The following is a 16,470-nucleotide window of genomic DNA, read 5'->3' as shown; positions in this document are numbered from 1 at the left end:
AAGGAGGACTGAGCATACTCTAGGAGGCAAGCAGCACTGAGGGCAGTTGAAAGTCATTCAGAGGGGAATGTTGGTGACAGTGGAAACTGCTGTCAAGTTGCAGATGAATTATGGTGACCACTAGTGGGGTTTTCAAGGCAAGAGATGTTCAGAGGTGGTTTGCCATTGCCTGTCTCTGCATCACAGCCCTGGTATTCCTTGACGGTCTCCCATCAAAATACTAGTCAGGGCCGACCCTGCTTAGCTTCTGAGATCTGATTAGATTGGGCTAGCCTGACAAGATTGCTGGAGGGGTTCCATCTAGGTCCTTCTCCTGCAAGTTCCCGCGGGCCCCCAGCTCATATAAAACAGAATACAAAAAAGAATACCTGTCGGTCTCTAGCCGAGCCAGCGATAAATTGTCACATGCTTAGCATGGCATATACATTTCCTGCCCCCAATCACCCTGGTTCTGGTGGAAAATGCCATCAAGTTGAGGACCCTGTAGTGATGTAGTGGTTAAGAGCAGCGGACTCTAATCTGGAGAGCCGGGTTTGATTCCCCACTCCTCCACATGCAGCCAGCTGGGTGACCTTGGATCAGTCACAGTTCTCTCAGAGCTGTTCTCTCAAGAACAGTTCTGTCTGAGCTCTCTCAGCCCCACCTACCTCATAAGGTGCCTGTTGGGGAGCTGTGGCACAGAGGATTTATCCTCTAGTTAACATCCTCTAGTGAACTGAACAGAGCTGCTGTCAGTTCTAGCCCGCGCTGGTGTGAGCTACCAGCCTTGTCCCCAGCTCGCCGTCCACCCAGCGGTTCGAAAGCTTCGGTGAGTAGATAAAATGGGTACCACTCCTTAGAGAGGGTGGGCATACTAAACCCCCGTGGGGGAGGTGTTAGCCGGCAAATGGACGGTCCAGTTCGTAAGCTCGGAAGCCTGGAAAAAAGACCTCTTCAGCATTAAGAAGCCTGTGATGGGCCAATCCGGCCAGGCGGTGGCAGTGCAGCACTACGACTCAAAGCAGCCCAGGAAGAACTGATGTCATCCAGCCAAGCCGAAAGTGAATGCCGCCCGGAACACGCCTGAAGCTTACAGCTGAACAAAATCCCCGTCAGCTGCAAAAGTGTGCGATTGAAAGAATTATATGTTGTCCTCCCTTACCCTATGAATCATTGTTAGTCCCATGTGAAAACTTGACTAATTGTAAATCGCTCAGAGCCAGCAGCTCTGCAGGATGAGCGATCAATAAATCGAAAGGTATTATTGTGGGGAGAGGAAGGGAAGGAGAGTGTAAGCTGCTTTGGGACTCCTTAAAGTACAAAAACACAAGGTAGAAAAACCTACTCTTCTTCAACTCTTCTATTCTTCAAGGCAAGAGACATTCAGAGGTGGTTTGCTATTGCCACTCTGGACATCTTTGGTGGCCTCCCATCCAGGGCTCTTTTTGTAGCAGGAACTCCTTTGAATATTAGGCCACACACCCCTAATGTAGCCAATCCTCCAAGAGCATACAGAGCTCTTCTTACAGGGGCTACTGTAAGCTCTTGGAGGGTTGGCTACATTAGGGGTGTGTCGCCTAATATTCAAAGGAGTTCCTGGTCCAAACATGTTGTGTCTTTGAACTTTTCAGTGGAAGTCTAGAAACAGGGTGAACCCCAATGCATTTGCTTGGACATCTAGCAAAACCAATCGCCCTCCTTCCCTGCTGATCGTGTCGTTTCTCTTCTGTTCCTTAGGCTGCCTGGAGGTACTATGCTACGAATCCTAACAGGCTGGACCTCGTCGCCACTTGGAGGTTTTATGAATCAATCATATCATTCCCGTATTTCAGGCAAGTCTCCAGCCCAGAGAAGTCCCCCTGCTTCGTACAGCTCAACCACTCCCTCCTATCCAAGTCGAACGCGAGAAGCAGGAGATAGCGGGTGGAGTCAGCTTTACCAAAAAGGGCACGGAGTGGCTGGAAGGGCAGCAGGTCCAATTCCCCCCCCCTCCCCAGGCATGATATGGGGTACTGTATTTAACCTTGATTAGGGCTAAAATTAGCTGGATTTCTAATAGGGGAAATGGCACATAGGGAAGACTTTATCCCCTTTCCATAGCATCAAATTTTTATCTATTTGTCTGTCTGTCCGTCCGTCTGTCTGCCTAATCTATCTAATCTATCCACCGATCATCTGTCTGTCTGTCCATCAATATCCATCCATCCATCTATCCATCTACCTATCCATCCATTATCTATCTGCCTGCCTGCCTGCCTTCCTATCTATCTAATCTATCCATCCATCCACCCATCATCTATCTGTCTGTCTGTCTAATCTATCATCTATCTATCTAATTTGTCTATCTATTCTATCCATCTGTTTGTCCGTCCATCCATCATCCACCTATCCATCCATCCATCCACCTATCCATCCATCCATCCATCCATCCATCCATCCATCATCTATCTGCCTGCCTGCCTGTCTGTCTAATCTATCTATCTAATCTATCTATCCATCCATCATCTATCAGTCTGTCTATCTCTCTCCCCCCCCCCACCTTCCTCTTGGTTCAGACACTTTCTAGCTGCTGCCTTTAGGGCCAAATTACACATTTTCATTTCCAGTAATGGAATTCTGGCACTGAGTTCAAGTCTGGTCCCAGACCCCTGGGTCACAAGTGCTTCTTCCTGTCCTGGACGCTCATCACATTCGACTTCCCCCCGTTTTCCCTAGGGGAAATCCATAAAGGTGATGTTTGTCTAAAACTGCTTTGGGTTTGGAGTGCACATTTAGCCAGCTGGGGCCGTTCTCAACATTTTTATGTCCAAGGCAGGAAAGCAAATTGGTCCTCCCGGACATTTGTTGGAAGAAAATAAAAATGTACCACTCAATCGGGTAACAATTAGCTCTTCTTCAGCTTTGCAATAATATGCAAAGGGCTTTCTTTTATTGGATCCCCCTTCATTTGCCACTCAAAGGGTCTGCCTCATTCTTGCTGATGAGTCCACCCCGTTGCCAATTTGTGGTCTAAAAGGGGCTCGGGGGAAACAAAAGGAGTCTTTTTCGTAGCTAGGAGATGAACAGTCAAAGAACGCTGCCCCATGATTGACTGCCCTGTCTGGCTGAAGTTAACACACACTCCCTTTCTCCTTGCTTTCTTTCTCTCTTACTGCTTCCCATTTTCCCAAAAAGGAAAGACCAGGTGGACGGTTCCAGGTATGTAATTAACATCCTCCGCTGCTCCATGTCACGCCATTCATTGTGCGTTCGGTCAGAGGCACGCAAATACAGTCTGCAAACTCTGCCTTGTAGATACAGGCTAATTGCTTCAGCTGCATTCTTCGTTCATCTTTCTAATGTGTCTTCTTCTAATGATGAGGGGGAAACAAGACTCTCTCGATGGGATAATCACGGATTAGCATTTAGCTTTTTTGCCGGAAGTATCCTAATGATGCATTGCTCACCAAAGTCCAAGCGATGCCTCTGATCTGTGAGATCGGAATGGGCTTAATTCAGTATCTGTGCAGGCTTGAGTGAATTAAGTGGTGCTAATAACACTTAAACGGATCAACCCTGTGAAAAAAATCAGGTGTAATTGATTTTGCCATTGTTCACAGAGAGAAATTAAGTAGCCTAAATGATCATTCTGTCACTTAAGAACATAAGAGACGCCAATGTTGGATCAGACCGATGGCCCATCCTGTCCAACACTCTGTCACGCAGTGGCCAAAAATACCAGGTGCCTTCAGGAGCTCCAGCAGTGGGGCCAGGACACTAGAAGCCCTCCCACTGTTGCCCCCCCCCCAAGCACCAAGAAGACAGAGCATCACTTGCCCCAGACAGAGGGTTCCGTCTATAAGAACATGAGAGAAGCCAATGTTGGATCAGACCAATGGCCCATCCTGTCCAACACTCTGTCACACAGTGGCCAAAAATACCAGGTGCCACCAGGAGCTCCAGCAGTGGGGCCAGGACACTAGAAGCCCTCCCACTATTCTCCCCTCCCAGCACCAAGAATACAGAGCATCACTTGCCCCAGACCCAGAGTTCCTTTTTATATCTTGTGACTCATAGCCCCTGATGGATCTCTGCTCCATATGTTTATCCAATTCCCTCTTGAAGCCATCCATGCTTGTCGCCGCCACCACCTCCTGTGGCAGTGAATTCCATGTGTTAATCACTCTTTAGTGTTCTTCTTGGGAAGTCCAAGGTATCCTAGATCAGTGGCCTTTCCAAGTTTTCCAGCACCTTCAACGCACCCATCCCATGCTGAAAACTCTACCTTGCTTTCTCTCTTTCAGCTTCTGCCCAGCACGCCCCAATCAAGCCCAGCTTGTGCCATCAAGTTGCAGCCAACTTATGGCAACTCCATAGGGGTTTGCCACTGTCTGCCTCTGCAGGGTGACCTTGGACGTCCTTGGTGGTCTACCGTCCAAGTACTAACCAGGGCCAAATCCAGCTTAGCTTCCAAGATCTGATGAGACTAGGCTAGCCTGGGCCTTCCCATAGGATGTACCATTGCCAGCCTCTGCGTTGCTACCTCGGACTGCCTTGGTGGTCTCCCGTCCAAGTACTAACCAGGGCCAAATCCAGCTTAGCTTCCAAGATCTGATGAGACTAGGCTAGCCTGGGCCTTCCCATAGGATGTACCATTGCCAGCCTCTGCGTTGCTACCTCGGACTGCCTTGGTGGTCTCCCGTCCAAGTACTAACCAGGGCCAAATCCAGCTTAGCTTCCAAGATCTGATGAGACTAGGCTAGCCTGGGCCTTCCCATAGGATGTACCATTGCCAGCCTCTGCGTTGCTACCTCGGACTGCCTTGGTGGTCTCCCGTCCAAGTACTAACCAGGGCCAAATCCAGCTTAGCTTCCAAGATCTGATGAGACTAGGCTAGCCTGGGCCTTCCCATAGGATGTACCATTGCCAGCCTCTGCGTTGCTACCTCGGACTGCCTTGGTGGTCTCCCGTCCAAGTACTAACCAGGGCCAAATCCAGCTTAGCTTCCAAGATCTGATGAGACTAGGCTAGCCTGGGCCTTCCCATAGGATGTACCATTGCCAGCCTCTGCGTTGCTACCTCGGACTGCCTTGGTGGTCTCCCGTCCAAGTACTAACCAGGGCCAAATCCAGCTTAGCTTCCAAGATCTGATGAGACTAGGCTAGCCTGGGCCTTCCCATAGGATGTACCATTGCCAGCCTCTGCGTTGCTACCTCGGACTGCCTTGGTGGTCTCCCGTCCAAGTACTAACCAGGGCCAAATCCAGCTTAGCTTCCAAGATCTGATGAGACTAGGCTAGCCTGGGCCTTCCCATAGGATGTACCATTGCCAGCCTCTGCGTTGCTACCTCGGACTGCCTTGGTGGTCTCCCGTCCAAGTACTAACCAGGGCCAAATCCAGCTTAGCTTCCAAGATCTGATGAGACTAGGCTAGCCTGGGCCTTCCCATAGGATGTACCATTGCCAGCCTCTGCGTTGCTACCTCGGACTGCCTTGGTGGTCTCCCGTCCAAGTACTAACCAGGGCCAAATCCAGCTTAGCTTCCAAGATCTGATGAGACTAGGCTAGCCTGGGCCTTCCCATAGGATGTACCATTGCCAGCCTCTGCGTTGCTACCTCGGACTGCCTTGGTGGTCTCCCGTCCAAGTACTAACCAGGGCCAAATCCAGCTTAGCTTCCAAGATCTGATGAGACTAGGCTAGCCTGGGCCTTCCCATAGGATGTACCATTGCCAGCCTCTGCGTTGCTACCTCGGACTGCCTTGGTGGTCTCCCGTCCAAGTACTAACCAGGGCCAAATCCAGCTTAGCTTCCAAGATCTGATGAGACTAGGCTAGCCTGGGCCTTCCCATAGGATGTACCATTGCCAGCCTCTGCGTTGCTACCTCGGACTGCCTTGGTGGTCTCCCGTCCAAGTACTAACCAGGGCCAAATCCAGCTTAGCTTCCAAGATCTGATGAGACTAGGCTAGCCTGGGCCTTCCCATAGGATGTACCATTGCCAGCCTCTGCGTTGCTACCTCGGACTGCCTTGGTGGTCTCCCGTCCAAGTACTAACCAGGGCCAAATCCAGCTTAGCTTCCAAGATCTGATGAGACTAGGCTAGCCTGGGCCTTCCCATAGGATGTACCATTGCCAGCCTCTGCGTTGCTACCTCGGACTGCCTTGGTGGTCTCCCGTCCAAGTACTAACCAGGGCCAAATCCAGCTTAGCTTCCAAGATCTGATGAGACTAGGCTAGCCTGGGCCTTCCCATAGGATGTACCATTGCCAGCCTCTGCGTTGCTACCTCGGACTGCCTTGGTGGTCTCCCGTCCAAGTACTAACCAGGGCCAAATCCAGCTTAGCTTCCAAGATCTGATGAGACTAGGCTAGCCTGGGCCTTCCCATAGGATGTACCATTGCCAGCCTCTGCGTTGCTACCTCGGACTGCCTTGGTGGTCTCCCGTCCAAGTACTAACCAGGGCCAAATCCAGCTTAGCTTCCAAGATCTGATGAGACTAGGCTAGCCTGGGCCTTCCCATAGGATGTACCATTGCCAGCCTCTGCGTTGCTACCTCGGACTGCCTTGGTGGTCTCCCGTCCAAGTACTAACCAGGGCCAAATCCAGCTTAGCTTCCAAGATCTGATGAGACTAGGCTAGCCTGGGCCTTCCCATAGGATGTACCATTGCCAGCCTCTGCGTTGCTACCTCGGACTGCCTTGGTGGTCTCCCGTCCAAGTACTAACCAGGGCCAAATCCAGCTTAGCTTCCAAGATCTGATGAGACTAGGCTAGCCTGGGCCTTCCCATAGGATGTACCATTGCCAGCCTCTGCGTTGCTACCTCGGACTGCCTTGGTGGTCTCCCGTCCAAGTACTAACCAGGGCCAAATCCAGCTTAGCTTCCAAGATCTGATGAGACTAGGCTAGCCTGGGCCTTCCCATAGGATGTACCATTGCCAGCCTCTGCGTTGCTACCTCGGACTGCCTTGGTGGTCTCCCGTCCAAGTACTAACCATGGCTGCCCCTGCTTAGCTTCCAAGGTCTGAGGAGGCTGGCTAGCCTGAGCCATCCAGGTCAGCACAAGCCCACTTCGGCCAGCCCCAATCCACACCAGTCCCCCAAAGCTCTGTGTGTGCTTCCGGTGCAGAGCCCCACTTCTTACAAAAAGTTCTCTCTTCCCTTCTTTCTCCCCCTGATGTGGCTTGGCCATTGCCTGACAGTCGAATGCTCCCATCCTATGTTAGCCGTCTGGAACCCCCCTCCACGAATGGTCAGCTTTTCTGGAGGAGTGGAGCTCTGAGTGTATTCATGGGCATGGAGCATTCGAAGACTGACTTCTGAAAGTGAGAGCCAGTTTGGTGCAGTGGTTAGGAGTGCAGACTCTAATCTGGGAGAACCGGGTTTGATTCCCCGCTCCTCCACGTGCAGCTGCTGGTGTGACCCTGGGTCAGTTACAAGTTCGTTCAGAGCTCTTCCCTCACTAGCAGTTCTCGAGAGAGCTCTCTCGGCCCCACCTACCTCACAAGGTATCTGTTGTGGGGAAAGGAAGGGAAAGGAGTTCGTAAACCGCTCTGAGACTCCTTTAGATACTGGAGTGCGGGGTATAAATCCAATCTCTTCTCTTCTGGGTATGGATAGTGGACAGAGTGAAGAGATGGGGGAGCAGGGAGTGAGACTCAAAGGATAGCTTGGGAGGGGGTTGCTGAACCTGCTTGTTCTTGCAAGGAATTTTCTCCACCACTGAGTGACCTCACCTTGCTATCTGGCTACCCTTCTCTGTATACATATGAAGAAAGGCAGAGGAAAAAGCGATCCTCTAGAAGCACTGTTAACCAGCCAGAGGGATCTTCATGACCCATGCGAGGTCCCAACCAATGGGCTGAAGGCCAATTTTCCAGAAGAACCGCTCACAGCATAGAAACATTGTTCCCGGATAAAATCACTTCCGATTGTATGGTCGTATCTGCAATATTTGAAGGATCCACTGTATAAAAGTACTCCTTGAATACAGAAAACGTGCCCATCTGGGAGAGGATTAGGCTTCTAGTTTTTTTCCCTAGGCTTCTCCTTGGCTTCTAGTTTTCTATTTTTTATTTATTTGTGTATTTATTTATTTATTTAGACTTCTATCCCGCCCTACCCCGCGAGGTGGCTCAGGGCGCTTACAACATATAAGAAACACGCTAACATTAAAACAGATTGTCTAAAAACCAAACTTAAATTAAATTTACGCTTTAGAACAATTGGAACAAGATGGCAACTAAAACGAACAACTGCAAGGCAGTCCATGTTGCCTCCTTCAGGACATTAGTCAGATGATCATTAACCGCACCCCATTCTACTACAGTGCCCTGTTGACGTTCGTGGAGTAAAATAGCATCGGAAGGCACTGAAGCAGATGTTATGAGTAGGGGAGGCTGAGATGGCTGAGCATCCGCCACCTCAACCGCGTCTCTTATGTTCTTATGTTATGTTTTACAGGCCCTGCACCCTGTAATCTATGTGCAAGGAGTCTTCTATGTGCAATGGTTCTTTTCTTGCGGGGAGGTATTCAGTTATTCAGCACTCCACTTGCAGTGTGAACTGGAACACTCCAGGAGCTGCTTAATCGTGCAGTGCTTTTGTCTAGACCAAGTCATAGGGTGGTGTTCATGGAGTCCCTAGGTGGGCTTCCATCTGGGCCTGGTTGGCTGTAGGGGCAGAACTACACCAGGCACCATCAGGATTTGGAATATCGGCCAAGTAAACATGATGGGAGAAATCCGCTTGTATTTAGGCACATATACCTATCCGTCCACATCCAATCAGAGGCTCTGTTAACAGAAATGGAGTCTGCAGGTGAGGGGAGGTAAACCCTGCTTCTCCCCTCGACTCTGTTGCTTCTTCCAGACAATCTCACTTCCAGTGTCAGAGGCAGGTTGGGAGAAAAATCCTTAAAGCGACAGAAAGCCATGAGGTAAGGAAGAAGAGGGTGCAGGATTTTGCTCCGCTTGCATATTCTGTTTTTCTTAAAGGAGGTATATACCACAACCCTAATGTTAGATGTGAACTGATAGACGAGTATATAAAAGCACACGAATCCACCCCTGTAATGCTTATTTTGGCCCTTCATTTTCACAAATCACCTTTTGTCCTCAGTCTTGATTTGCATTAACACTGCTTAGCTTGCCCTTCAGTTACCAAAGTGGAATGATTCAGCTTTCGGCCTGCCCGAATAATGCCGAAGAGGCATTATTCAGGGGTTTTCTTTGGTTCATCCGGACCGAATGCACATCCCTACTTGTCACCAGTGCAAACAACTTCTTACCACAAAATGTATCCAAGCCTAATAAGAAGAGATTCTAGGAGTAAATGATTTTGTAACGTCCAATGCATATAATGCCAAATGGATCCCGCAGGCAACCTGTCAGCGTCAATCTTTTGTATTTGGTTAAGATAATAGAAAGTGTCAGTGTTCTAGTCGTGTGGTCATCCTCTTGCGGTCTTTCCAGATGATTAAATGCACTTTAGTACATAGTGCTCTTCTTGCCCAGATATGGATTCAGCACAAATTAATATGATGCTTTCTTTCAACATAATCAGGTAGCATTTCTGCTAACAGGATAGCCTTGTTAACAGAAATGTACCTGCTTGCTGCTTTTAAGAAACAGTTTTGGTCTGTGATCTCCAGTAGTTAGAGGGAGCCCGCAGCCTTCTAAGAACTAAACTGAAGAAGGGAAAAGAAAAGAAAATAGCTACAAAGCTGTGGGACAAAGGGGTCCTTTTCCTGGTGTTTTGACACCCAGTTCTTGAAGGACAAAATGGGACTCCAGCAGCCCCTTAAAGACCAACAACATTTTCCATGGTATAAGTTTTCATGAATCAAAGCTTATTTTATCCATGTGGTGTGATTTCAGGTGGTATCTGACAAAGAGAGCTTTGACTCATGAAAGCTTGTACCCAGGGGGATGTTAGAAAAGTGCAAGAGTCCAGGAGCAAGTCCTGAAGTATCTGAAGAAGTGAGCTGTGACTCACAAAAGCTCATAACCTGCCACAAATTTTGCTCGTCTTTAAGGTGCCACTGGACGCTTGCTCTTTTCTACTGCTACAGGCAGACAAACATGGCTACCCATCTTGATCTATCTCCTGGGAAATGTTGTTGGTCATCAAAATGCTACCGGGCTCAAATTTTATCTCGCTACTACAGACGAACATGGCTGCCCACCTAAAACTAGGTTCTTGAAGATCTAGCTGATCTTGTTCAGACAAATTGCTGCCTGACAACCCCAGGGTTTGGAGCCTGCAGCGGGGTCGGGTCTTGACACTCTGGCACTACCCAGATGGTGTCCCTAACATTTGCGCAGTCATATTTCATGTTGCACTCCCAAAGGCAAATGATGCACAGTCAGGGCTGGCTCCGGGTACTTTGTTGCCTCAAGAAGGATGCCCCCATTGTCTTTCTCTGCTCTGCATCTTGGTGCAAGTTGGCCTCAGCAGGATGTCTTAGACTCATCCTCTGATGCGGACTCATCCTCTGATGCGGATCCAGGAAGCGGTACCACCAACAGCTGGGAGTCAGCCTAGCCCCTGTGGAGCATTGGTACCTTCCTCATTGGGCTGTCTTCAACAGACGGCAGAAAAAGTAGGGCTTTCAGGCTTTCTGCCATGGCTGAAGGTGTCCTGCCAGCAGCCTTTGTTGCCTGCCTCTACTCTGAGCTGTGGCAGGAGAATTTTGTTTTTAAAGTTGGTGTCCTATGAGTCACAATGTCTTTTCTGGGGAAAACCCAGAAGTGATGTTGGGTAGTGCTAGGTACCACCAGGAACTCTATGGTTTTACCAGTAGGGATGGGCACGAACCGGGAAAATGCGGTTCATTTCTGTTCGTGGTTTGTGGTGTGCCTGGTTTGTGAGCCACGAACCTTCACGAACTTTTCGGTGCCAAATGAACTGGTTCGGTTCATGAGCTTTGTGATGAAGTAGAATGGCCCCTTGGTGTGCTAGAGGCACCCCACTCACGGGGGATCTCCGGCTTGCTCTCCTCTAATAGCCCTTCCAAGTTTGATGAGTATTGAATTCATGGGGCCCCCCCAAAGAAGGTGCCCCCAGGAAAGTACTTTCTGGGGAAATGACAGGCAGGTTCAGGAGTGAATAGAACAGATCCTCTGCAAGCTAGGAGACATCAGACATGCATGGGACCTCCCCCTGATGTTCCCCACATGCTCTCCAAGTAATGTGTAGATTGGACCTGGGGGGTCTGAGTTATGGCCCCCCAAAGAAGATGCCTCCAGGAAAGTGCTTTTGGGGGAAATGTCAGGCGCAAGTTGAAAAGTGTATAGAATGGACCCCCTGCAAGCTACACACAGCAAACACTCAGGGAACCTCCCCCTGCCTTTGACGTTCAGTAAACATTTTGACTGAGCTGAGACAGTTTGTCTGGAAACGTATCCATGCACTTGATGAAGGACTGTTCCACATTGACCAAGGGTCATCATGAGTCATGCTTCAGTTGAATCTCTGTGCCTGAGGTTCCTTTTCTGAGCATTACAGAGTGCTAGTTCTTATGTTATGGCCTCCCAAGAGGAAGCTGTAGTAGGTACTTCCCTATAGCAATGGCTCAGTGTGGAAGGTGGAATGTGTGGGAAAGCTCTTCCTTCATGGACAACACCCCATGGCACGGGGAATTTTCATGCCAGTTGCACTCATTTCTGGGGGTGGCTGGCACCGGTGTAAAAGCATTATACGATGAGGGTGATCCCCATGCTAAGTGGACATGATATGTCATTGCTTCTGTTTGTACCATGGCCACGTGAAAGCTACCATGTGGTAATGGTAATATGGATTATTCCTATGAGTACTTATTAATACATCCAGTTCTTTTCCAATGGGATCTAGGGCCTGTTTGTAGGACTCATCTCTGAATGGTTGACCTTGGGCAAGCCACAGTTCTCTCAGAGCTGTTCTCTCAAGAACAGTTCTCGAAAGAGCTCTCTCAGCCCCACCTACCTCACAGGGTGTCTGTTGTGAGGAGAGGAAGGGAAGGCGATTGTAAGCCACTCTAAGACTCCAAGGAAATGGCGGGGTATAAATCCAATTTCTTCTTCTGTCCGAGTCAGGGTGAGTTCTGATGCATTTGGTGGAATTCTATTCAACAGATTCATATTAGCTCGAACACTTATTAATCAAATCACATACACTGCTTTGTCCTACACATACTTACATGGGAATTAGCCCCACTGAATGGAATGAGGCATGCTTCCAAATAGACCTTCATGGGATTGTATCTCCCATCTCCAACCTGCAACTTACTAGGTCATGGGAAGAATTCCAAAAAAATGGGTCAAATGGGAACGTGATTCGCTGTGACAGGAAACCCTGTCAGCATAGTCATGTGACCGGTTGTCATACAGTGAGGGCAACTCAAAGTGACATCACTGTATTTAACAAATGGTCATGTGACCCAGAAAACAGTTTCCTCTTCCTGTTGTGTTATGATGCTTCTGTGGGAGTGGGGACGCAGCGATGATATGGTTTGTCTTTATTATCAGGGCTTCTTTATGATTTCGGATGCCACATGATGAAGTTTGCTCACGAATGCCACAATAAAACAATTTGGTACCTGCTACTCTAATGCGGTATCTCTCCCAGATGTATTTTTTAAATGTGTGTAGTTTATTTAGAGTTGTTCTTTCGTTTAACTCGCTGTAGTTTCTAATAATAATAATCAATAGCAGTGTAAATAATGACATATCTGTAAAAATGTTAGTACATTTTGCTTTTCTTCTGGAGAACGGAAAGGTGGATGAAGGAAGTGAATTTGTCCACCAGTCCTGTTTCCGTAGTTTTGATTGTTCCACACAAATGAACATTAACCGCTCACGTTGACGTCTTTTTTTCAATTTGCAGTAATGTCTTGTTTAGTAGGGAAGCATTCTTTGGATCCAGCGTCACCCGAAAACTTAGGTACATGCATCTGAGTAACAGCTGAGTCCTCTATGCTGCATGCTGTCTTTTGCCTGCCATTCTTACTCTCTTTTTTTTCATTTTGGTAATTTTTACTACAGTAGTTCACTACTACCACCACCACCACAAAAAACTTAAGGCAAGAAATTGTCTAGAACAAAATGTGGCAATTGATTTTGAAATTTAATTCTTCTTTCGCTGTGGGAATGTAAGATGTCAGCTACAATATCAGGTAGGTTTGGACCTATCGAGCCAGTGATGTACGGTGGCCTATTGGGGACACAGGAGAACTCATTTTTTCCCCTGCCTTCCTGAGACTGTGCAAGAGGGTGACATTACAAGCAAAACATCTTGGCAAGCCACTAGACTGCCTTTTAGACAGCCCCTCGCCCTTTGTAGGACTGATGAATAGCCACCATGTTTGGGGAAATAGGCCATTTTGAAGGCCCTGAGTGAAATAACCAGGGTAGGCTTATCTTCTGTACCACAGTATAAGACCACAGAGGGCCTGATGTGGTGATGTTTGTACATAGCCAGTTTGGTGTGAGAGCCAGTCTGGTGCAGCGGTTAAGTGCATGGACTCTGATCTGGGAGAACCAGGTTTGATTCCCCACTCCTCCACTTGCAGCTGCTGGATGACCTTGGGCAAGCCATAGTTCTGTCAGAGCTGTTCTCTCAAGGACAGTTCTGGAAAGGTATCTCACAGCCCCACCTACCTCACAGGGTGTGGGGAGGGCAAGGGAAAGGAGTTTCTAAGCCGCTCTGAGACTCCGAGTGAAGGGCGGGGTATAAATCCAATATCATCTTCTTCTACTACTTAGGGTTGCTGGGTCTCCCTGGCAACCAATGGATGACTTAACTGGGGGGAGGGGCTTGTCAGCGACATGCTGACATCAGTCCCTGTGCACCTGGAAATGACATCAGGACATAAGCACATTGCCAGGAATGCTCTGGCATTTGGGCAAAACTCTATGGTTTAATCGTCGAGTTATACCCAGATATCAGAGCATTCCAGGCAAGCCCATAGCTACAGTGTGGCATCTCGGAGCTAAGCCCCCCTAATTACTGGCAAGGCCAACAACTTCCCATCCAGCCCAGGGCCCCCAACCGGTGGCAGATGCGGGGGAAGAAGCTGGGTATTCCTTCAGTTAGATTAGCCAGTGCCCCCTAAGGAATTTAAGTGCCATCCAACTAAAAAAATCCTGGCTATGGGCCTACTCCCAGGCATCCCCCATCCAGGTTGCTGCTGCCTTCCCCCTGGTCTCCCCCCATCCCCCTGAGTGGCAGCAGGAAAGCACCTGCTAGTGGTGGGTGATCCCCCACCCCCAGTGGGGGGTGGGTAAGCCTGATTATACTTTATGTTAATGGCCATTTCTGCTTCCTGAGCAGAATTCGGCCGTGGCTAGTGGTGGGTGATCCCCCACCCCCAGTTGGGGGGTTGATAAACCTGATTATACTTAATGTTAATGGCCATTTCTTCTTCCTGAGCAGAATTTGGCTGTACCATGTGTGCACCAGACTTGCCATTTCATCAGTCTGGGATATGTCGGAAAGCCGTCCGTTCCGACCCATGCTACATTTCTTGATGGCTATTTCGCTGTCCCTTACTTGGAATGGCTGACGTACCACATCGAGAGACTGAGGTCCATTACCTTCATTTCAGGACTGGTGTTAGGAGCTGAGAAAGAGGTGTGACCACACCTTTGTCTTGTGGTGGGCTGTGATTCAAGTCGTAGAAGAAATTGTTCTCATGAAGAACATGCTTGTGTGACCCGCCCACTGAAGAAAGCTCCACGGGGTCTCACGAAACCTCCATGTTAACGTGGCTACAAAAACAGACACCTAGTGTGACACAGTGGGTGCGTTCAGACGCAGTGTTTGCAACGGTATAGGTGCCGGTTGCAATCAGTGTACGGTTCAATTCCCGTTGTCCTCCACTGAAAAACAACTTAGGTCGGTCAGGTGGGAAAATTCTTGGCCTGAGTCCTTGGAGAGCTGCCACCAGCTAGTACTGGACTAGTTGGACTGTTTCCCTGGCTCAGTTTGAGGCCCACAGAGAAAAGGAGAAAATTGCCAAAGGAGATTTAGTATTCTCAGATTCAGTCTACTTTGGGGCACACACTGAGCCCTCAAACACCAAGCCCCTGTCGATATGTGAGTCGACAGTAGGGTCGCCAACCTCCAGGCAGGGGCTTCAGTCCTCCCAGAATCACAACGGATCTCCAGGCGACAGAGACCACTGCTCCTGGAGGAAATGGCAGCTTCACCTCCAGGCTACAGAGATCAGTTCCTGCCCACGAAATGGCCGCTTTGGAGTGTGGACCTCGGCCTCGCATCCCAGCCTCGCTCCCTCCCTTCCCCCAAAGCCCAGACTTCCCCCAAGCGCCACCCCCCCAAATCTCCAGGAATCTCCCAACCCAGAGTTGGCAGCCTAGGTCACCAGGAAAGCGGCATCTCTGGGAAGCCTTCATTGCTCTGACATTGCAGCAGGATACAGGGATCGTGACCTCCTGAACCTCCAGATTTGGATGGGTCAGGGTTGGTCCTTTTTGTTGACTATACCAATTTTTGTGGTGGTGTCAAGTACCGTCATGTCACAGCCATGTGTGTGTATGGGTATAACAGGTTCAATTCCCGTTGTCCTCCACTGAAAAACAACTTAGGTCGGTCAGGTGGGAAAATTCTTGGCCTGAGTCCTTGGAGAGCTGCCACCAGCTAGTACTGGACTAGTTGGACTGTTTCCCTGGCTCAGTTTGAGGCCCACAGAGAAAAGGAGCAAATTGCCAAAGGAGATTTAGTATTCTCAGATTCAGTCTACTTAGGGGCACACACTGAGCCCTCAACACCAAGCCCCTGTCTATATGTGAGTCGACAGTGGGGTCACCAACCTCCAGGCAGGGGCTTGAGTCCTCCCAGAATCACAACGGATCTCCAGGCGACAGAGACCACTGCTCCTGGAGGAAATGGCAGCTTCCGAGGACAGGCTGTACTCCCACCCAAACCCTCCCCCCCCAAGCTCCCCCCCCCCCCCCAAATCTCCAGGAATCTCCCAACCCAGAGTTGGCAGCCTAAGTCACCAGGAAAGCTGCATCTCTGGGAAGCCTTCATTGCTCTAACATTGCAGCAGGATACAGGGATCGTGACTTCCTGAACCCCCAGATTTGGATGGGTCAGGGTTGTTCCTTTTTGTTGACTATACCAATTTTTTTGGTGGTGTCAAGTACCGTCATGTCACAGCCGACGTATGGCGACCCCTGGTGGGGTTTTCAAGGCAAGAGACATTGAGAGGTGGTTTGCCATTGCTTGCCTCCACATTATGACCCTGGTATTCCTTGGAGGTATAGAGCTGCGGTGGCTCAAGTGGTTAAGACGCTGAACTGCAGGCTGTGGAAGGTCAGTAGTTCAGCAGTTCAAGACCCGAGTGTGCCGCATGACAGTGTGAGCGCCCGTCTCTAGTTCCAGCTCCTGCCAAGCTAGCAGTTCGAAAGCAAGAAATTGCAAGTAGATAAATAGGTACCACTTCGGTGGGAAGGGAACAGCGTTCCGTGCGCCTCGGTGTTTAGTCATGCCGGCCACATGACCACGGAAACGTC

General features: G+C 49.3%; 1 protein-coding gene across 1 annotated transcript in view; it reads left to right on the top strand.

Annotated features, from left to right (window-relative positions):
* The window catches only part of KCNQ3 (potassium channel, voltage gated KQT-like subfamily Q, member 3), a 52,383-nt gene that overhangs the window by 16,608 nt on the left and 19,305 nt on the right, over positions 1 to 16,470 (top strand). Inside the window, 2 exon segments of the mRNA XM_015409736.1 lie at positions 1,717 to 1,811; positions 3,154 to 3,177. Coding sequence (XP_015265222.1) covers positions 1,717 to 1,811; positions 3,154 to 3,177 — 119 coding nt within the window.

This window comes from Gekko japonicus, unplaced genomic scaffold, assembly GCF_001447785.1.
Source record: "Gekko japonicus isolate JY-2015 unplaced genomic scaffold, Gekko_japonicus_V1.1 scaffold5014, whole genome shotgun sequence".
Classification (NCBI taxonomy): domain Eukaryota; kingdom Metazoa; phylum Chordata; class Lepidosauria; order Squamata; family Gekkonidae; genus Gekko; species Gekko japonicus.
The sequence above is the reverse complement of the archived record's forward strand: the minus strand, read 5'-3'. Positions and strand labels throughout refer to the sequence as shown.